Source organism: Sparus aurata, chromosome 13, assembly GCF_900880675.1.
Source record: "Sparus aurata chromosome 13, fSpaAur1.1, whole genome shotgun sequence".
Lineage (NCBI taxonomy): Eukaryota > Metazoa > Chordata > Actinopteri > Spariformes > Sparidae > Sparus > Sparus aurata.
Genome location: NC_044199.1, coordinates 27803886 through 27827041, shown reverse-complemented (window position 1 = coordinate 27827041; position 23156 = coordinate 27803886). Strand labels below are relative to the sequence as shown.

At 40.7% G+C, this 23156-nt stretch overlaps 1 protein-coding gene across 1 annotated transcript in view; it reads right to left on the bottom strand.

Moving 5' to 3' along the window:
* Window positions 1–6013: 6013 nt before the first annotated feature.
* zbtb16a (zinc finger and BTB domain containing 16a) overlaps window positions 6014–23156 on the bottom strand; it is a 162602-nt gene continuing 145459 nt past the window's right edge. Inside the window, exons 6-7 of the mRNA XM_030437911.1 lie at window positions 18152–18322; window positions 6014–12755 (exon numbers count right to left, since the gene is read on the bottom strand). Of these exons, the coding sequence (XP_030293771.1) occupies window positions 12526–12755; window positions 18152–18322 (401 nt within the window). The 3' untranslated portion in view covers window positions 6014–12525. The remainder of the gene's footprint in view (window positions 12756–18151; window positions 18323–23156) is intronic.

The window sequence follows — 23156 nt, the reverse complement described above, 5'->3', positions numbered from 1 at the left end:
TTCGAAGAACATTAAAAAGGCACTGATTGCAGGAAAAAGTACAATAATTCTGGTATAGTATAAAGTATATAAAGTATAAAGAACTAGTACTCAGAAGTACTATTTTTGCTTGAGCACATTACTTGAGTGAATGTTCTACTTAATTTCACAAGTGTCCAATAAAGCAGGACTTAAAACTGGGAATAAAAGTTGTTACTGCAAGATCAGTCTTTAAAGGGCTTCGAAATGGTAAATAATCTTTTTGAAATGATAATATATTTGTGCAGTTATACAAATAACATAAAACAGATGGGTGGAAAAGGTTAGGAGGCTTTAGGTAAAATAGGAACTATAAAAATGTGCTGGAAGCGTGCATGAGGCAGGATTTGAGTGTGCCTCTGATGTCAAAGGCAAACCCAGTTTTTATACCAGTCACCACCCTGTCCAGACCTGCAGTTTGATTGCTCACAGTCATGTGGTCTGGTTTTAAAAGAGTCTGTTGTATCGATAGAATTTAATTTATCCCCGTATCACCAGAGAACTTCAGGATCGTCATCCCAGGACTAAATGCTGTCAATACGAAGAACCCAGCCTTCAGATATGTGGGTCAAAGATCAGTGCTGCAACACAAAGGCCCTTCACTGTTCATATTACCATCCTGACAAACCATTCACCAACCCCTGCCCCTTCCTTCCTAACACCCCAAAATAAGATCAAAGTCGCACCAAAGCAACAAGTCCAACAAAACCTTTCACAATGAGAGGGTTTTTTTCTTCTTCTCATTTCCTGTTTTTCTTTTCTGCCAAAATCTAAAAACTTTTTTTTTTTTTTTTTTTTGGAAAAAACTAACAAACAAACAAGCCAACCACAGAGCTTCAATGTGTTCAGGGTGTTTAACTTGGGTGCGAGTACACAAGTGAACAGGGAAAGTTGAGAGCTGCCTCATCAGTTTCCAATACACTGAAGTCAAGATCTGATCCTGTGTGCCAGAGAGAGGAAATGAGCAAATACTGTGGCATTATTGGGACGCACTGGAGGCACTTTTGATAATGTTTATTTGTTGGATACACACACACACACACTCAGATGGACTTTATTGGGGACAAAATTACAGCAAACAGCTGACAATGAATAGTTATTATTCAGTCTGATACAATTACAAGAACATTAAAGGGCCATTCTGGAGATTTTATCACATTTTGGCTGTTTGACTACAAATCAAACATAGGACATTACTCCTAAGCATTTTCCAAATCATACCACGGCCAGTATGTGTCATGAAGGAATGCAGACTCAAGCGGGACAGAATTTCACAACTGCATTGGTGTGACAACACCTCATTGTGAGTGCACGTATGTGTGGTAATAAACGCAAAGTCAAAGACGGAGAGTTTGTCTTTGTACTGTGGTTTCTCTGCTGCAATAGTGTGATTGCGGCAATTGGAATAAAGGGGCTAAGATTACAGTGAGATAAGATTATTGTACCCAAAGAAAGAAAGAAGATCACTAAATCACATTTTAAAAAAAAAAACTTTCTCATCAATTTCTGCTTCTTTACAATCAGCCTATTAAAATTTGCCTCTGTGTTTGGAGAGGGTTCATCTTCTGTGGAACATGGTGGCACTAAAAGACACGTCAGGTCACAATAATCATCAGAATCAACCTCTGCGAACCCTGACTAAAAATATCAAAAAAATCTATCGCAATAATGAATTTTCTTAAACAAGAGGGATGTTAGCCACCTTCAACAAAATGTACAAAAGTAAAAAAAAAAAAAAAAAAAAAAGTACAAATCTGAGATGATGGTACTCAAATCAAGTATTTTTTTTCATGCAAGTTTCTATTTCTACACCTCAATATCTCAGAAGGAAAAGTAACACTTTATAACAGCCATCACTGAGAAATGGCAAATTTATAGTTAACAAGACTTATGTTTATAGTGTTTTGATTGTTTGGACCTAATTCATTATTGCGTTATTTACTTATCTTCAGTTATGTGTCACTTTTATTAAGTATTCAAGCTTGGAAATTACATACAAAGTTGTTGTGAAATTAATCTACCCAACAGTTTAAGTATTGGCAAACACTTGATCAATGATGCAACGAGGCAAAAAATAAATAAAACGAAAAAATTTACATATTTTTTTCAGGAAGTCCCATTAAGTTAAAGTAGCTGAAGTCATTTTCTAATGCAAAAATCTTTAAAGTTGTAGCATGTCAAATGTGAAGATCTGCTGCTTTTCCTTTGAATTGTTTAAACATTCTTCATTTGTTGTTAGTAATCTTACATTTTGTACTGTTGTACAAAACAACATCCTTATTTTCAGATTTTTTACAAAACAGACAATCAATAGATGAATGGATAATCCATGATGAAAATAACCATTAGGTGTACACAAAATAGCTCAAAATGAGCTCTACCCCAAACAAGTAAAATCCTCCATTTAAATGTAATGTATGATCTAATATATGATAGACTAACAGTCATATAGGACTATTTTCTGTAATAACTTTCAGTGCATCTTCCTGCTTATGCACGCTTTCACTAAAATAAGATTTTAACGCGGGATCTTTACTTGCAACAGAGTATTTTACAGTGTGGTATTAGTACTTTTACTGAAGCAGAAGATCCAATACTTCCTCCACTTCTGTTCTAAGCTAAACGCATCAAGATCTGATTGCAGCTCTGCACTTACCACACAGAGTGATAAAGATCTTCTCATCTTACTATCAGAACGACAGAGGATTATGAAACCTGTGTCTCCTACTCTGTGTCAAATGTTTTGCTGGTTGGATGTGAGATTGAGCAAAGATACAAAATGAAAACGTTTTAATCAACTGCCACAGCAATTAAACACCACAAGTGAGCCCAACGTGAGCGACAACCTGCCACAAAACACTCATCCAAGCCTTGTTCAGGTCAATCTACCCCCAACATTTTGTGTCTCGGCTCGCTTCCTCCATAATGACGATCACGCGTGTGTGACGACAGAGGCGCACACGCTCACACGCCCTGCATATCTAATGATGGCATTTATGACCTCTGTGGTACAAGAGGCAGAACAGACAAAAGGCAGTCGGGCTTGAAGTGCTGCAGCAGTTACCATTAGCACATCACAGCCAGGTGGTGTGTGTGTGCAGCCAGACAGACGGAGGAATGTGCTTCGACGGTGAACATTTGTGGAAACATACAGCAGGCTGGGGACAGTGAGGGGCAGCAGTTAGTCAGGTGCTGTGGCTCGAAATGGTTAGGAGAAGATTGTTCAAACCAATGCATGCAGGAAGCATTTGGTTTTTTGTATCAGCTGATGTTTTAAGGATGTCTAACACTGATCACAACACCTGACCTGTACAGGGTCTGTTTCCAGGTTTTAATATTTAAAAAATGATATCAGAGGCTGTAGATCCAGAAGAACATCACTTCATGGAGGAACTGAACTCCCTTTCCAGCTGTTTATGTATCCAGATAGTTTTGTTTTAATTCACCCAGGTTTTGCCCTCTGTTCCTTGAATATCTGCCACAACCTGAGTGAAATAATGAGAATGAATATATGTTTGTTTCACAGCACTGAAAAAATGACATTTAAGGGGCAGACACTTGAGTAACTTTGGACACAAAAAACACATATCAACGTGAAACTACCCCAGGAGATTACTTACATTATGCAAATTATTTTTTGTATTAGAACTTTTAGGTTCAAATATGAAAATAAGGCAATAGCTTGTCAAAATTGCACTTTTTTTGCATACATTTCCGGAGCAGAAATCTGAATTTGAATCAGATGAAGCCTTTTTCAAACTTCTTGTTTAATTTTGTTGACATATTAGAGTGAAATGTTTTCACAAAGTGGATCTGGGATGTCATTTTTAATTAAAAAGTACTGTGCCAAGCCATAAAAAAAAGCAATTTTCACCATGTTTTAAGGAATTAAATGTTCTGTAAATCAGGCTGTGGATTATATATGAACAAACCCCCTCCGTCAAAAACCTTCAGAATACATATGGGAATAAAACTGAAGTGAAGAATTCTGGCTCAAAGTCTGAGATAAAAGTCATTTTGAGAAAACATTAGTTAAAGATATAATTCCATACACTTTTACATACATGTAAACTAACAAATAAGGCTGCTTAATTCACTATGTCAAGTATCTTATGTTTTCAGAAGTGTCTGTTTGTTGGTTTGTCGATGGATTTTCATGAAAGTCAGATGGAGGATGAGTCTCAGCCCACAATAGACCCCATTCACTTTTGGTGTCGATGTGGATAAAGGAATTTTTTTGAGATAGGAAATATTTTTGACATTTTTGTTCATTTCTCAGGAAAAACATAGTGGATCTTGATGAAAAAATCAGGTGTATTTCTGTGGCTGGTATTGTGCTTGTTTGCATAAATGCCTGGAGCACAAATCTGACTAATACAAACACCTTAATGAATGTTTTGGGCATCTTTCCCCTAGTCTGAAGAAGCAAAATAACCCAATATCTCAAAACTGACCAGTGCAGGAAAAATGGTGTTTCACCTGTAATGTCTCCCCTTGAATAATTCAGCAGTAATGTGTCTTTCTAGAAACTGTCTCTATTAATGTGCATTATCCACAGACCTCACTTTCTACAAGAAAATATTTGTGTAAGATTCGGAGAACCGACCCTTTAAAATGCTGTCTGGTGTTGTTGTCCGTGTTGTCTCAGTCTTTGTCGTCGAACTCGATGTCGAGGTATTTTTGCGCTGCACTTCCTCGACCTCGCCTGTCAGTAAAACAATGAGCGTGCTCCATTTGGCTTGGCTGCCATAGCTCATGTTGTATAGCAGCAGCAGGTGCAGAAGAGGTTACATTAAACTGCCCGCAGGTATCGTGTTGAATTGCCATCAGCAAGGTCTAGAGACACTTCAGAGTTCAGAGAAAATCAGATACAGGAGGGCAACGTGTGTTTAATACGTCACTATGTGCCATCTGTATGCAGCCCTTACTCAGGACTGTATATGTGATTGGTCTGTGGGCAACCTACATGCACTGGAAGCAGACTATGCAGCTACTTTATGGTTTGAGTTCAGATCTGCTCTATTCCCTCGTGTTCGCATGGTCGTTAACTGACATGCTACAAGCCGTTTATTTAAAATCTATACTTGTTCTGTAGGTGGCACTGTAAAACCTGCAAAAACCCACAATTTCTTTCTTGCAAACTGACCAGTAGAGGATAGAGAGAAGTAAAAGCAAATCTATCCAAAAACTTAAAGCTTAAATGAGATTGGAATCGTTCCGGAGGGGCCATTAAAGGGCCATTACAACTGAAAGGATTCATCCTCTTGGAGGCATGAATTTGCTCAATTCATTTCAGCTGAGCAGAGATCTTAAGATAAAAGCGGCAATAACATTTACTTAAGTAAAAGTATAAAAGTCTTGACCTCAAAATATACCGTAGCAAACACTAAAAGTAAAAGTACTCATTACACAGAATGGCATATTTCAGAGTAATTCATAATATATTATTGAATTATAAGTGTTCATCGTTTTAATGTTAAAGATGGTATCATCTGGAATAGCTTTTGAATTTTCCCTTTGGGATTAATACAGTTTAATATCAATCTATATTATTACATTGTACATTTTACAAAGTAAGGAGACCCATCACATCAGAAATGCCAAGTTATGTAGCCTCTTAAATGTAAGTTGTACAAGCTAAAATGTTTTAACAACTTGAAGTTGATATTGTACTTCACTTGGTAGTTTTTTTAGGTTATCGGTTTCCTCGGTTAAAAAAAAGAGTGTAATTTAAAGTCATGTTTTACATTCAGTACAAGTGCTCGGGAATACACTTTGTGCATTTAGAAAATTATGTAATAATTTGATGGCACCTAAACTGTTACTGATTTAGTTTCACTGGACTTAAATATGTACCAAATCATAATTCATGACACAATGAAACTATCATTTTGGAATCAGTGGTAAAAATAGCGAGTAATAATCCTTCTGCCACCTTCTGTTCTTTAAGAGGAAACAAATAGCGAAGCCAGAAAGAGTGCTAAGACAGACAACATGAAGTCCATTTTTTTTATTTTTTTCTAACCGCAGATTGAAAGTATACAACTGAACATCATGATTGGATTTTTATTATGAGACTCATAAATAAAAATACAAAAAAATTTCCACTACAAAAAACAATCTACTGTTAGTAGGATGTAAAAAAAAGAAAAAGAAATATTCTTTATATTTTCCACTATCAAAGGCACAACATTGACTTTAGTGACAACATGGAGAAGAGAACCTGCAGCATTAAATCTTTTATTTTTCCTTTTTATTTTTTTTTCACACTCCATCAGAGAACACTGAAATGTTACAAAGAGAGGTGTCTGATTCTACATGGAAAGAAACAAAAAAAGAACAACCTCTATATCAACAGACGGTGGCTATAGATTGGTGGCACAGCTCAACAGGAAACGTACTGCCACGGGGAAAAAAAAATAAAATAGCACGTTGTCGCTGGAAAAGACAAAGGACCTTTGCAAAGCTCTAATGCAAATTTCAAAAAAAATTATACAACTGACAACAATAAGAGAACGAAATAAAGAAAATAAAAAATAATAATTGGGCACCTTCTAAGATTAGGCTAAGATTAGGTGCTGAGGTAGACAAAAACTATAACAATTCAAATCATAATAAAAACACTATTTTCTTAATACAGAGCAACTTGACTGGCACTTGTGCTGTCACAACAATGGAGGAGAGAAGTAGCACAGACAAGCCAGGGAAAGACAGAGAGAGAGAGAAAAGCTTTGTTACATAAAAAGCTTTGTTATGCTTGGTCCGACAGGGCAATTGGTCCTCAGTGCTAATATAAAAAAATACAATGTCTTGGTGCTTTGTTACTCAAACAGTTTTTAGTCTAGACCTCGATGGCACATGCATTGCAACACTGCATGAAATGGCTACTTTGTTCTAGAAACACCACACCAAAACACAGAGTGCCAGCTCCAGGGATGCCATGATTCCTCTCTGACGAATTTTAACATCCCCTTCTAAATGCGTTTTGTAGAAAAAGAAAAAGTACTTTAAGAAAAAACTGAAGCGAAGCAGAAGGGGGGATACCCTAGTGCAAACCCACCCAAATGAAGGTTTTCTTTATTTTATTTTTTTTCAAGAACAATATCAAAGTTCTCATCAGCAAACCTGTTGCTGACCAAGAAAAAAAAATAGAAGAATCTGAGCGGAGAATCAGACTTGTGGCTTGCAGGAATTTTTTTTTTTTAAATGGAGCAGATTTTGTCCCCGAAAGCAAGTTTCACCACTGCAGCCTGTGTGGATTCCAGTACATTTTCCATATGCTTTGTTTTGTGTCGCTAAATAAATGCTTTCGGGCGCCAATCACAGAGTACGGACCAGGTAAAGGAAGTGAACGCAGAATCCTGGTTTGCTGTTTCATCAATAGCATTAAGGGCGTATTGCAGTCCTTGAAAAAGAAAGCCCTGCTCTGTTCAGGATTTAAAAAGAAAAAAATCAGGTCATTTATGGCGTCATGACATCCCTAGGGTGCTGGAGACACCATTTTTATTTTCTTCTGAAAATACAGAAACTAAGCAGATATAGATGGACATTTTTGTTGAACAAATTCCATTTTTAGGCACAAAGATAGTACAGAAACATTGGAGGAACACTGAGGGAAGAACTATAACGATGCCAATGTATATATATTTTTTTTTCCAACATAGAGAAAAAAAGTGGCATAGAATATCATCTTATTTTGTATCTGATCTGATTAGTGCATTTTTCCACTAACACACGCACGCACACACATAGTTACACACTCTTGTACGCACTCTTTCACCCGCACGAAAAAAGTAGAAAACATTCAGAGGACGATGATAGGAACAATGTGACTGATCAGGTCTTGCATTGTGGTGGTTCAGACTTGAGCCGTGACTGGGTATATTATAGTGGGTGGATATTATACGAGGGTGAAAAAGCCCCTCAGCTCACAGTGTTGGAGAATAAAATGGCAAGACACCACAGGGACATGCCATCCCTTCTTCTTTTTTCTTTTTTTTTTTCAAATACAAAAACAAAAAATACGTCGACAGTCAAGTTTGATTGAAAACTTGTGAATGACAAGTACTAATTGGTCGGTTTGGCAGCGCCCCCCTGCCGTCCCGTATTTTATCATCTTTTTTTTTTCTTTTTTTTTTCCTCGTTTTTTTTTTTTTCTTAACACATACACACACTCGTAAAATTTGTGGCGGATAGATTTAGTCCTTCACCTACAATGCAATTGACATCCAGAAAGCGACACTTATTATTACAATATGTTCACACACATGTTTTTTTGTCCAACAATATCAAAGAGGAGCAAGGCAAAAATGATTCACACCCAGAGAGAGAAAAAAAAAAAAAAACAGGTAAAAAAAAAAAGAAATACAAATATTTGTGCCCTGCTGTTACCCTCCACAAATGGAAAAAGGACTGACACTGAATACAAAAATATCACAATTTTTATATATCAAATTGCCTCTGTTGGCTCTTGTTCAGGAATACGCTCATTTCTCAAGAGAGCTTGTCAGCCGAGAGAATCTCTATTTTTAACCTTCTGGTTCTTCTTTTTTGATTACCACTTGCAGTTCCAATTGTCCAACGCACTCTGCATCACTGCAAATATGACCTGTCCTGTGCGGTTCAGCGTTTTTTTTTCTGGTTTTGTTTTGATGAACCTTCTTTTTTTTTTCACATTACAAAACTACACTTCTATTCACATATTTTCAAGTTTAAATTCTTGTTTTTAAACCCTCTTAAAAAGCAATAGTACTTCCTCTTATCTGCCACATCCCTCTTACTCATCACTTAAGGCTTCAAAATCGCTTTTTTTTTTTTTCCTTTTTTTTTCTCTGCGTTCTCGTTGGTGGTTGGAGGTGCAGGGGGAGACAATAAGAGACGAATAAACATCCATTCGAATGACTTTTCAAATCCTATCACTCTCTACTTTTGTTATCTCTTACCCTTTAATATACACTTTGCTTAAAAACACAATCATAAATCCACTTTTGAGAAAACAAAAAAATAAAAGCATGAGATGAAGTAGCAATGATGAAATAATGCAAAACACAAACACAAAAAAATGTGCTTTTGCCAAAAAAAAAAAAAAAAACCGAAAAATAATGAAAACAACTTAGAGGTAGCTTTTATAACAAATGACCAAACCTTCCGGCTCATTAACAAGCGGGGTTAATAATACCAAGTTTGGTAACAAGTAATGCACAAAGAAATAGACAACATTAGAAAAACATAACGAAAAAAAAAAAAATCTCTTCACCGTGGCACTTAATTTTTCTGCGTACACATTGCTTCATCGTGTTGTGCAATGCATCTTCTCAACGAACACTCGAGAACAAAAAATAAAAGTGTACAAATGAAACAAAAGGGAAAATTAAAATACACAAGCAACATGAGGTCACAAAACGAGGTAATTCAAGTACGATGTGTTGAGCTCAAACTCAAGGTCAATAATAACAACAACGACAACAACAAGAACAACAACAACAACAGGAGACGAGAGAGACGAAGCACAGGGACAAAACCACAGAGAAAGAGTTGATTTATTCTGTCGTCTTACTGGTCGCCCCCTAAGCTGCTGGGCCGTGTCTCGTCCCATCAGTGATTTCCCCCTTTTTCCACCGGCCATTTGGCTATGTGATCACCCCGGTAACGCTGTGACATGCAGTGATGCTCATTAAAGCCTTAGGTTCAACCATAATACCAGTGGCTGTGCAAGTCACACAGGTTTTAATGCTGCATTCAGAGACACCAGGAAGTCACAAATTCCCACCTCCAACTGATCAAAATGAGCCTTCGGGTCGAGCTGCGTTTTTTTGGAACTACAATACAAAATGCAGCCCAGTCGCCAGAGAAAAATGTTGGCATTCATATGTTTCGCGCATATCGTATCTACACATCTACAATACGTGCCATATCATGTTCAGATTACATGCAAGATGACTTTCATGTTAGGAGCAGGAGGGGACGGTGGCGGCGTGACAGCTGTCAAGACGGCTGCCGAGCGAGAGGCCACTGTTCAAGATGGTGCTTCAACAATTTTAAGTGCGAAATCACAGGATGTTGGGACATTTTCCAGGTGTGTTAGTGCTCTTCGAACGATCTTTATCCTAACTCTAACCAAGTGGTTTTTGTGCCTATAACAAGACCGAAGGCAATGTTTTGTCACAACATAGAACTGAACGTGAAGAAAGTTTCCACATATCCGTGGTTTGCAAAAACATGAATTGCCAACATTTTTCTGGCGATCGGGTGCCTGTAAATTCCGCACATCATTATGTCAATATTTAACGAACCAAAAGGGGGCCTAGCTTAATGAATGAGCAAAGGGCCCCTACTGACCCTCTTTCCTCAGAGTTGAATTAACACGCAAGCAGTGCATATTCTCAAACAAAAACCTACTGACACAGTGAATGTGAGGCTTCAGGGGCCCCTGTCTGAATCCCTCTCCTGCTTCAACCAGTAAGTAATCCAGCCTTGCCTCAATTTACTGTAAACTTTCAATTTGTGGATCTTGTGACTTACCAATATGTGATTTGTTTCAGCCCCGGTCTATCGAAACATCTGATAGTGAACAACTACACGTATCATTTCCAATGTAGGATAGAATTTATACCAGCTAGAGAGCTAGCTAATTCACGAGCAGTCGCATTGGGTCAGCATTTAATGTTGAATAGAGAAAATCTTCCAAATTGAACCAACGGAAGGCAGGAAGAGTCGCACAAAGGTGGGAATTACAGATTTCCGACTTCCACTGAAAGGCAGCGTTAACCTGCATCGTACAGCCTAGTGCGAACCTGGCTCACAGTCTTTCACATTCATGTTTTGATGCCATATAGCAGTCTTCAACCTGCCACGCCACCTTTGACAAGGTGCGCAGCTAAAGGCAATCCCAGCACGTCTTCAACATTCACTACGAGCAGTTGAAGTCACAGGACTCCCACGGAAAGCAGCGGTTAACCATTTTCCCATTTTGTTTGTATTCCATCACTGTGGTGAATGGACAGATCTGTTGCGGTCAAAGTGTTACTGTTTGTGTGTCAGTTTGTGTAGTTCATCGTTAGTGTGAGTACATGGATAAAAGCAGTCCAGTTATCTATTGCTGATTAGGTGGATAGGCTGGTTGTAATGTGGAGTACTGTAATAGAGAGATATGATTTAATGATAAAAGATATACCTTGAAGACATCAAACAGAGACTGTTGTCGTAATTTGTTTTACCTGTGCAATCAAGCCATGATAAACTATGATGCAGAGCTAAAAAAATATAAGATGGCGAAAAAGTGACGCAAGTTAGCCTTTGGCTCTCTGGGGAGAACCGTGGGTGGCCAGTGGTGACTCGACTTTCTCCAGCCCTCATCTGACAGAGATGCAGGAAGACTACTGAGAAAACTGGGGAGACTTCCAAAGAGAGAAAAAAAAAAAAAAAAAAAAGCAGCACTAGCATCTCCCACTTCACAACCAAACAGGTGCTTGGTTTGCAGTATTTTTAGTGCTCCAATTCATCCAGTTCAACTGTTTCATCTACTGCATACGCCGAACGGATCTGCTGCTGATTCTCAGGGGCTATCTCACTGCCACCGCTGGGATCTGAAGGATCTCATGTGGGGACGGGTTAAACTGGCAGATTCCTTTGAAAACTGGAAGGTCTCATCGTTTCTGCCTGCAAAACAGACACACTTCCCATTAGAGATGGAAAAGATGAGGGTCGTGTTCACCCAAAGCGGGTCATTCCAACTCTGGAGAGAAAGTTTCACTAATTCAGTTGGTTTGGCATGGTGGAACTGTTGGAAAATATGTCTAAGTCCTCCTCCAAGATAAATTTGTTATGGTTCATAACTACCATAACATGAAGGGCTGTGGCCACGAGGAGCCAGATTTCGTCTCCTGAAAGCCAGCGGTTGCTCAAAACTTGGAAAGCAAACCGTGACATGTGGCTTAAACTGATACCTACACTCACACATTCTTCATGTGATTAAAACTAGCATGACCGAAAAGAGTGAATGTAAACAACTGATATCAAAGCAGAACAAAAACGTTCTCAAGCTCAAAACGGAGTGAAAGATCAATAAGAAAATGTCGGTTCAGATAGCCCTTGAGAATCCGCTTTCGCACCACTGTGGCAGCAGCATCCACAAAGTCACTTCCGTGCAGCTCGCTAGCTCTATGGCGCTGCATGAAATGACCTGAAACAATAACACAGTTGCAGATGTAGTGAATGACCCGGTGAATCCGAACAATGGTGGAGAATCTCTCTCCGTGTCCAAGTCTTCCTCTTCTTAGCACTTTTGTCCCATCATCACCACCCTTTAACCCCGTCGGTCGTCGCCGCCTTTGCATGAAAAGAAATAAGAGAAAACGAACCCTCTTGCCCTCGAGTCTCTTGCCGTTGACATTCCTCGATCGTCAACACTCCATCACAGCCTCATACCTCCCACCGCTCAATTACATTCCCCTTACCTCTCAACCCCGTCCCCACCCTGACACCCTCTCTTCAATCGCTCTCCCGGCCTCAGACATAGCAGAGGTACAGGTAGGTCTTCTCTATGCGCCAGTCTGGGGGGATGTCTTCGGGCTTGTGGCCTTTCATGTGCTTCTGCATGGCTGACAGGCTGGGGCAGTACTCCAGGCAGATGGTGCATTGGTAGGGCGAGGCGCCGTTGTGGGTGCGCAGGTGCTTGATCATGGCCGAGTAGTCCCTGGATCGCTGGTGGCACAGCTTGCACTCGAATGGCTTCTCACCTAAGGATGATAGGGAGAGGTTGAAGACAACACTTGTGTTAGCCTCAGAGCCGTTCAATGACAGTACTTTGTTGTTATGTTCGTGATCTACCTGTTAATAAGGAAATGAATGCATTTCATACATAAATCAGTGGAAAGAGGAAGAAAAAGCTGTATTAGTCTGAGATATATTCTGGTAAACACAGCAGCTTTTGTCACTGACGCTAAAAGACCATCGCATTATTCAAATGGGATGTGGAAATTTGCTTCTCTTCACCACAAATAAAAAAGTCCTGATTGTTCTGGTATTCTGGAAAAAGAAATGTGGTAAATCAGAGCATACAGGATTTGTACCAATGAATATCACTCTTCGCATAAATTGTAGATCTTTTATGCCTTGATGTCATTTAATTAACCATTGCGCAGCATTAGTACAACTTAGCTCTTGTTTTTGCTGTTCTATCCATAATTGCTTATGATACCAACTTACTAAGGTCATTGCAGAAATCAGGAACACGGTGACAACGCTACAGCAAAGTCTCAGGAGGCAAGAAACACTCAGAAGGGCAACTTTATGTAGAGGTCAAACTGCAAGTGACTGCCCCCATAATCATGGGTCATAAGCATGACCTCACCAGAAAGAGCTACCACGTAGGACGACTACGAAACCAGTATTTACGTTTCGGTTTAAGACGCAACCTCTAGTGGTTGTAGCAATAATCAGGCAGCAGAGGGGGAAGTCACCTGACATACTGTAAGTCTGCATATCGAGGACGACGAGTTGGACACAAGATCCTCATCCAGGGGACTGCTGTTCATGATAAGTTGTTCACCTGGTAATGTAGTTAACTCACGTATGCAACATAATTTCTATTATGTATGTAACATACTGACGCTAAATAAATAATGTACTTATTTGAACCCAAACCTTAAATCTCTTCTGAAGGCACCCAAACGACAAAGGTCCTGTATTGCTGTATCTGTTGCACTATTACAAGCCATAATGCTGCCAAGCAGGTGACCACAGTTCAGCTCCGTGGGGAGATTTTCAGCCGTTTCTGTGGCAACCTAAGTGGCTATTTTTCGCAGGAAGGTAGATATTTCCAGCTGTTTATTGCCGATAAAACTGGGCGTTTTTTTAAAGAGGTCTGGGGACATATCTGTCCATTTTCATCATGACAAAACAGGTTGGCTATTTTAAGCTAAACCATAAAGTTTTCCTAATCAAGTTGTATTTGTGCTAAAGCAGACCAAATGCAATGCAAGCAGATGTCAAGGAGCAACATACTGACACGTCCAGTTTTGCACGAGTACTTAGCTAATATTTTTTCTGGCGATGGGGTTGGGAGAACTGTGTTTGCACCACTACTGTAGGTATGGTACATTTTTCTTTTTCGTTGTCAAATAAGACTGGCTGACTGGAGGGTTTGTTTTACAACGGTCAATTTGTCTGGTAGCTCACTAATTATCTCAGTGATAGTGCTTTTATTACTGATACAAATGCTGGTCAAAACTCCAGAAATTAAGTCCACAGTGTAAGGACCCTTACATTTCAAAACTGTATCCATTGGTAGTTGGACATGGCAGCATCTGTAAGCTGCTGTGTGAGAAATAAAATAGTCTCACCACTAATTTAGCGACAACAGATTTCACTCCCTCGGCCCCCAAGAAACTCTGGCAATGTTATGATAATTGGACAGTGAACACACAGTAAGTGACAAGTCAAAACCCAGGACTAAAATCCCAACTGCCTCCTGAACAGCGGTGTGCAGCAGTAAAAACCCACACTGACTCTTTAAAGTCATTCCAAATGCCCCCAATAATTGATAGGACTCAACAGAGCGCTAAGAATGAAAGCATATACGTACAGAAGTGGAGTTTGCTCAGAGGCAGCATCAACACAGGGCCACTCAGATCTATCAAACTGTCCCTCAGACAGCTTACAAATTGATCCTTTAATTATTCTTGTGTTTCACGGTATGTACTGTAAATCCTTTGTGTTCGGCCATTATCAATTCTCATTATTGTCTTTATTAAAAAGACTCCATTATTTGGGGATTTTGGAGCCATGTAAGGCTTTTGTAACATCATGATGTGCAACAGAAGAAAATGAAAAAGACAAGTTCTGCTATTAAAACCAAAGTGCAACTACTGAATGTGGCAGCAGAGGTTTCTAAGACCATGCAGAGATCGACTTGCTTCAGATCTCCTTTTGAAAAACCAACAACACTCAGGAGGTGACACATCTGATGCCGACTCTGAGATGCAGCCAAAGCTTCAGAAAGAGCTGACAGTGTTTCTAAAGCCACTGTGTGCTTGTGTTTCTTGCATTGGCTGACTTTGTTGTAGCGATGTCAGCATGTTCCCAGATCTCACCAATTATAGCCACTTCACACTCCACAAAAAACCCACGAACATCTGGCTGTTGTCTTCAGTGGGAAAAGTTGCAATTGGCATAAATTCCCAGGTCAAATTATGTATTTATTAGTTCAATCTCTGATCTGCAGGTCTGCATGACACCCTGGTGGACATGCCAATTTTCGCCCCTTTTTTGGTGAGAGGCTATGACGTTCCTTGAAGCTTTTCCAGTCTCTGTTCAAGTAATGCTTGAACATCATTCAGTTGATGTCTAGTTTAAAAGACAGATTGAAGTCAAAAATATAACAGGGTAACCAACGTCAACGCAATCAACAGAATAACAGAAGTGCGTTTCTGCAAAACGTCAGATAAGTTCAAACTGGATGTTTCTTTATGTTGCAACTCTATGTTGGTTTAGGTTGAACTTTCTATTTCCTTTTAGTCACAACGGTGTGCTAATGCTCCGTTTAGGTTCAGGCACAAACACCACATTGTTAGGGTTCGATAAACATCATGGTTTGGCTTCAAATACCTATTTTGGTTGCTACACTGATGGATGGAGATGGTCCTGACATCTCCTGAGAGAAGCCAATTTTGACACAACAGAAGCGGATGGGAATGTCAAAAAACACCTTGTTGTGATGCCACAAAAATGCCCGGAAATGTTCTGTGGTACGACTCGAACTACGGATTTACTCATGTTTAAAAAAGTTGTATATACATGCACATTTTGGTGAAAAAAGTAATGATAAGCCAGAATGATGCTATCATTGTGAGAATACTCATGCCGACTTGTCATAAATAGGATAATAGTGGATAAAAAAATAAAGATCCAATTTGTAAGATACCTGATTGCAGAACCTCATTCCCAACTTGTCAAATACTGATACTGTAGTTTGGTAGGTTGGGATGGTATCTTCTATAATCTATATAATCTATCTGTAAATCAACGCCTAAATGGGCTAAAAATCCAAGAATATGTGACGTTTAAATGCCTGATATTTCCTTTGTAAACCACGTCTAATCAGCTAATCTAAGGGACATTACACAAAATACAGCTCCTGCCATGAAGAACTCCTGAAGGTGTCATAAATCAAAGTGCAGCGCTGCTTTCTTGCTGTGGGGGCTGCTATATTCAAGGGACACATTTCAATTCAGCAACAGCAGCCATCCTAAATGTGCTAATGATTTGAGTGATGGCAGGGAATAATCCGCCAGCGCTCAAGCCGGCAGACGCAAATTAGACATGTAAATGCTGACCTTTACCAATGGCATTTGAAATGAGCTGTCGGATGTGATCTGGCCCGCCGCTCGCTGTCACCTTTCAGCTGGAGTCTCGCACATGTGCGCTGGCAAAATGGGCCTTATGCCTCTCACTGCTCGATCGGTCTGTTCCTTGGGAGCCCTGGTTAACCTTGACCTCTGCCGGGGTGCTTGGTTATGGTGCCATTTAGCCAATAAGCATAAATACAATGATGCAAGTCATCATGTGTTTCTCTGCAGCAGTGTGGACACCTGCGTTCGGTTGATATTGATAACCGGACTGTAAACAGGGTAGCCTCAAATAACCAGCTAATAATGAATTGCAAATGGGGCCCAAGTATTGATCCGCCATTGGCATTTGGGATGTGTGGAGAGGAGGTGGCGGGGGGGTTAGGTTGCCAATGTCGATGATTCATCAAGCAGCTCCCTTTTGTGCGAGGTGGCCTTTGACTGTGAGCTTGTCACTTGCTCTTGTTATCTGCTGTTGCTCTCCGGCTTAACGCAAAGCCCCCTCCCCCACACAAAAGGGGAAAGGGTGGACGGAGGGGAGCCAATTATTGGACAGGCTGCCTTGATAGTGTGGCTTAACAGCTGGCTTATTGAATGGGAGATGGGAGGGCGCTGCTGTGTATATGCGTGAGAGGAAAAGAGACGGTGAGGAAGCATAAAGCCTTGGCTGTGTGCCATCCTGGTGAGCACTCGTGGTATCCTCACTCAGTCTGGTACGTAGCGTGCACTCATTCTCCAGGGCACCCAGCTTATCACTGTGTCAACATCTTTATGGGGCTCTAAATATACTGGGATCAATACAAAGTCTTCTGAGACATCCATCTACTGTATCACAGCAACAAAGATATTCATCTGGTCTGGTCTGTGCCTTGCAACTTGGATTTCCCACAACGGAGTCCTTTAACAGGCACCGGGAGCTGCATCGTGTTTCAACACTGTATTGCTATGAGAGGAGCAGTGAAATATATAACGCTGCACTCATATCAAATTAGGAGAAGTGGAAGAATGGGATGAGATCTCGCTACTACAATTTCAGCAATATCGGCGTGTGGAGAAAAACATCGAAAAACATCAAAGTGTATAACAGGGCGAATAGAGATCAATATCAGTCTCGTGTGTGTCTTTGAAGAACAGAGTCATGAAGTTGTTAGCTTAGCATAAGCACTGTAAGCAGAATAAAATGGCTCACGTGTGTTTAAAGTTAAAGAATACAACCACAAAGCCCTCTAAAGCTCATTAATCAAGTTACATGCCGTATCTTGGTTGTTGTTGAGTCACCTGCACGGCACCTTCCACCTAGATTGTCTCCTAATATATGATAGCTATAAAGCAGTGTTTCCCACACATATACTTAACTTGGGTGGCGCCAAATATAATTGGCGACCCATTTTTGCATTTTAGAAGTAGTGGACAATCTGCTCTCGCTCTTCCCCTCCTGACACTCTCTGGTATAACATTCCCCTTGTTAATGCACTTTTTTCATTAGTGTACAATCACCTGAGACTAAGAACCATGTTTTAGTTGCACTGGGATGAGCCTTTAGCGGGTCCTCTCCAACAGAGTTCGCCATGATACGATGTTTCTACAGTAGCCTAAAATGTACAAACCGCACACTGGCTCTAGAGAGAGCCTTTCACATTTTTTTTGCGATTTGAGCGGCCACCTGAGGGGTATTCATTGGTTGCAATCTGCAACGTCACCACTGACCCCAACCCTAATTCCTACATGCTGGACATTTAACCTTTACAACAGAAACAATCATTCGAGTTCGATTCGGATCGCAGTACCTGTGTGCACACGGTAGTGGGTTTCCAGCTGGTGCTTGAGGCTGAACTTCTTCCCACAGCCGTTACATTCATAGGGCTTCTCCCCGGTGTGGATGCGTTTGTGGCCCTTCAGCGTGCTCTCATCTCGAAAGCAGCTCCCGCAGAACTCACACTCGTATGGGTGGTCCCCAGCTGAAATGTGGAGAAAAAGGAGCCAAGTTTACTTCATCTGCAGACAAGAGAAAAAGGCAACAGTACAAAAGTTCTTGACTGAAGGGCAGAAATGTGAAGCTCATCTGAATGTTTGAATAAAGTCAAGTTATTGTGACAAGCAGGCATCTTTTCTGTTTACGCTTGTATTGCTCTCACCAGCAGTCTCACTACGGTTGGATATAAACATACAGTTGCGAGACACATGCACTGTTATCTGAATGTTTCGCCTGATTATTTTGGTGGGTTTATGCACAATGTCAGAACAACAGGCGTTTGCGCTGTAATGGATACCCACGCCATAAGGCATTTATTCCAGCAGACAAATGTAACCCGTCTATTGTCTTTCTCTGCAAATCACCTACACCGCTGTGCTGCTTTGTGTAAAGCCTTAAATAATTGCAGCCTGTCATGGCTGCTCACTGGCCATGAGATGTATTATTGACCATGCAGTCCCAGTCTCACAATGGATTGGATAACCTTGATAACCTGACTGATGCATATATGGATATAAATTGTTTAACTTGTCTTGTTCTGTATTAGAAAGCATGACTCAAAAGCTTATAACATTTTAGCAGCTATATCTTCAGTATTTACAGATTAATTAGGGATGAAAAATGTATCTCTGTATCATAGACTGAATGATAAATTGAGGAGCAAGCCACTGTGACTGCTTTGAAGCCTTGAGTTTGGCATTGTGGATGATGCCATCTTGTTTTTTTGAAGCAAATGTTTCATGATCATAACTTTGCTGAAAAATGAAGGATTTCCATTCACTGAAAAGCTCAAAGGCTTTTAATTTGAAACAAATATAGGAAGTGTGGAGTTTGTATTAACAGTGTAATGCAGTAACTTCAAGGGCAAACAGGAGCAGCGGATCAAAACAAGGCTACTATTTTACTCGAAATGGATGTGCAATTTATAAAATGAGCATCATGCTGCATTGAAGAACACTTGAAAGTAACAACTGAGCCCATAAACTCATTAGGAAACTGTTTACTAATCAAGTGGGAAGTGGGTAATTTTCTCATAAGCTTAAATACAATCAGACTTATTATTGCAACCAGTGGAGTTTATGCCTTCTGTGATCTTTATCGCCTCTCCGTTCGCACTGTATTCTCACTTTTAGTTTAACGGCACCGTATTTTCAATTAATTAGACATTTGAGTCATTTGAGACACCAGGCTGGCAGTGGATGTACAGTACGCGTGCCTTCAGGAATGAAAATGATGACGTGCATCACATTCTCCTCCTCAGGCGGCCAGAGCGTGGGTCCCCACAGGGCAGCTGTAATGGATGTTCAGATGCCAATGATCAGGGATATTATGATTTGCAGGAGGCTCTCGACAGCAGTCCAGAGACTAATTGTATTCTGGTGTTTGATGAGGAGCTGCTCCTTGCGTCATTTGCCTCCCCCCCTCCGGGTTACACTCTCTAGCCAAGTAATGTTGTGGATATTTATTAATGTATTTCACTCCACCGCTGCAGGTTTAAGTCACCATCAATGACCTATGCCTTTCATTATCTGCCTGTCCGAGCAGCAACGTGCCAGGGAATAAATTGCATTTCTCGTTATGTGCTGCTGCTGCTGCTACCACCCCACTGTTAAGAGACAATTTCACTTCCATCCTGCATATTTTATTGAAGATTTCATGTCTGTATATACAGTATGTATGGGTTTGTTTGGTTTATTTAGGAAAACAGACAGAGAGACGGATGAGAGATGGAGACCCTTTAAATGCTGATCACATTTTGGGTTTGCTTTACTTTCATGGACAAAAAAAACCCCAACGTTTTCGATGCCTTGTGATGTTGGACGCATTCCCATTAAAGGGAAGCTTTGATGGGGATGGAGGGGTGCAGGAGGATGGATAAAACTGAGATGAAGCAGGGGATGTGGGTGTATATGGCGGCAGGGGGAGGGGGCTGGGTAAAAATCAATAAAAGTGACAGTCTTTATTTGTCTGCGTGAAGTTATCAGTGGCTCCCGCTGTAAGACATTGTGCTCTTTCTAGCGTTTCAACCACAGCAGAGATCACAATCCATCACGGCGCTCGGTGGGCTCGCGCGACGCTACAAGAATAATAATTGAGCTCAGATTCACCTGCCTTTAATTAGGGCCTCCGATCAGACCAGCCAGTGGGATGCTAATACTCAGAGGATGCCTATGGAGGGTTATTTACGCTTAATGTCCTGTTGCTCTGCTAACGTCTGCTGTTAGTGGAGATCATCAGAAATCTTGGATTAGTGGGAAAGAGCTTATTGTCTTTCTCTTTTGATAAGAACATGTTTCATTTAATTAAAATAATAAACGGGTGTTTGTGCATGAGAACATTTATTACCAAATATGTACATTCTACATTAGTATTGGCCAATTTTCTTTCATTGCTATGTAAATATGTAGATGGTGTCCTTGATATTACTGGCAGACATCTTTACATATACTCTGAAGCCTTGACGAGTGTTATACATTTTATTCGGACTTAATTGCACAAAATGTTTGCCAAAAATACAGTGGTACAACACTGTCCAACTCATTTATCTGCCGTAAGTCTTTAAATGTTGCCTTCATGATAAAAGTATTGACATTTTGATAGATTAAATATCTTCAAGTCTGAGACTCCTCCCCTCCCCTCCAAAACATAACTAAAAATTAGAAATCTCAACTAGTTATAGTGCTGGCTTAGAGTGAAAATAAATTTCATTAGATGTGATAAAAAGACACATAATGTACCAATTTCCTATTTCTGATTTCTGAATTGAAAAAGATACTACACATCCACACAGTTAAACTGAGTGCAAATATGAGCATGTCTGGTATCATGAGTGGTACAAAAAAAACATAGCGGTTGCTGTTTAACTCCAGCATCCTGTTTGTGCCCGGGATGCATCTCTTACATGCCGTCTCCGGTAGCCACTCGGGGACGCCAAAGTGCAAAGTAACACTGCAGAGTTTTAAATAAATCAGACACAATTCTATAATCACATTGTGAGGATGTAAAGGGCCAGACAGGACTTCATTTTGTCAGGATATTCTCAGGGGGGCCGGCGAATAATGGGAACACGTCCTCTGTCCATCCCAAATCTGCCACTATTACTTCCTCTCTCCCTTTGTCCTCCTTTCATCCCTCCTCTCTCCCTTCCTTCCTTCCTTCCTTCCTTCCTTGCTATCTCTTTTCTTTCTCCGTGGTGTTACCACATGGCAGGGAGGCCACAGATGAGGACCCAGCACAGTGAGGTGGAACCACAGCCTGGTGAGTGGACCCTTGGGTGCCCCCGAGCATCACCACCTGCGTCTCCTGACCCCCCCTCTCCAACACCACCTCTACATTTACACCCCCTCCTCTCTCTCTATCACCTCCTTTGACACCCCGGAGGCCTGCTGAGGGTGCCTGTGCCCATGGGCACCCGGGGCGTGTTCATTATACACGGTAAGGGGCTGTAAATCACCGGGCTCCATCACTGCCAGCACCAGAACTGGCTCATTCTCTCTCTCTCTAAATTCAATTCAGTCCTCTCTCTCTCACACACTCTCTCCCTCTCTCCCTCTCTCTCTCTGGCTGTAGCACTATCAAATACAGCTGCGAACACAAAACACCCCGCCATAGCAGACAGCAAATTGGCTCCGGGTTTAAAAAAAACACACACAGACACTTACACACAGACAGTGCACAACAACGGAATATTAATGAAGGCCTGGTCTGTAAAGAGAGAGAGCGTGTGTGTGTGTCTGTGTGGTGTTAGGGAAGAGGAATCGCACAGCTGCCATGACTGCCACTGTTATAAGCCCTCATTGTGTTTTTCTGAGCGAGTGCTTGAACCTATACTGAAGAGTACATCCATGCAATAAACAAAATAAAGAGGCAACGCGGAGCTGAGTGTGTGTAATATCCTGGCATGGTAAGAGCAGGTGATGAAACTGCAGGTAGACGGAGGAAAATGAGGAGAAAGACGCAGCGAGGGAGAGGAGGAGAGATGACATGATTAAGATGCTGAAATAAACACCATTAAGTCCGTTTTTTTTTTTCTCTCTCTCTCGCTCCGCGTCCTAAATGGTGATCCAGTGTCAGAGCCCGCACCGGCGAGGCTGCTTTCAACAGATAAGCCAGCAGACAGGTAAAATGAAGCACAGGTAATGAATGTCCATAAAAGTGCTTTTTGCAGCTTTCTGTTGTCAGTTGATACAACAGAAAGGTGACTCAACCAATAACAGAGCTATATCTAGAAAAGCTCTCTGTGGCAGATGAGCTGCCACAGTCTGTCCATTAAAATTAAGGCTGAATACTGGGAGATCTTCTTATCTATTCTTGCCGAAGTTGACTCACATTTCCCGAGAATAATATAGCCACTTTTTTTTTTAAACGTGTCTATGCGTTCAAGTGCGGCACACTACTATAAAAACAGATGCCTCATTACACCGCTAAACCTCATTAATGACACCATAAAACTGTTGTAGCTAAATACTCTGACCTTGAAATGTCATTATCGTGGTAATATAGCTGGATCAACTTTTCAGCTCCACTGGTTTTTTCACATTTCTTTTTAATGCTACAGTGGCCGTTTAGAGTCCAGCTCAGTGGAAAACTGTTCTGTTATAATTACTGTGCATCCAGATCTGTAAACGAAACACTTTGCAGATGGTTCAACAGGTGGCTGGATCAGACATGCAGGCCTTCGTGACAAAATGAGAATGCAGTGCAGCAGTCAACAGGTGGAGGATTGGAGGCACGATATCACATTTAACTAAATATGTGACAATGATATACTGCCATGGGTCAAAACATGAAAATTACAAGCAAAATTGTCTGCATGCACT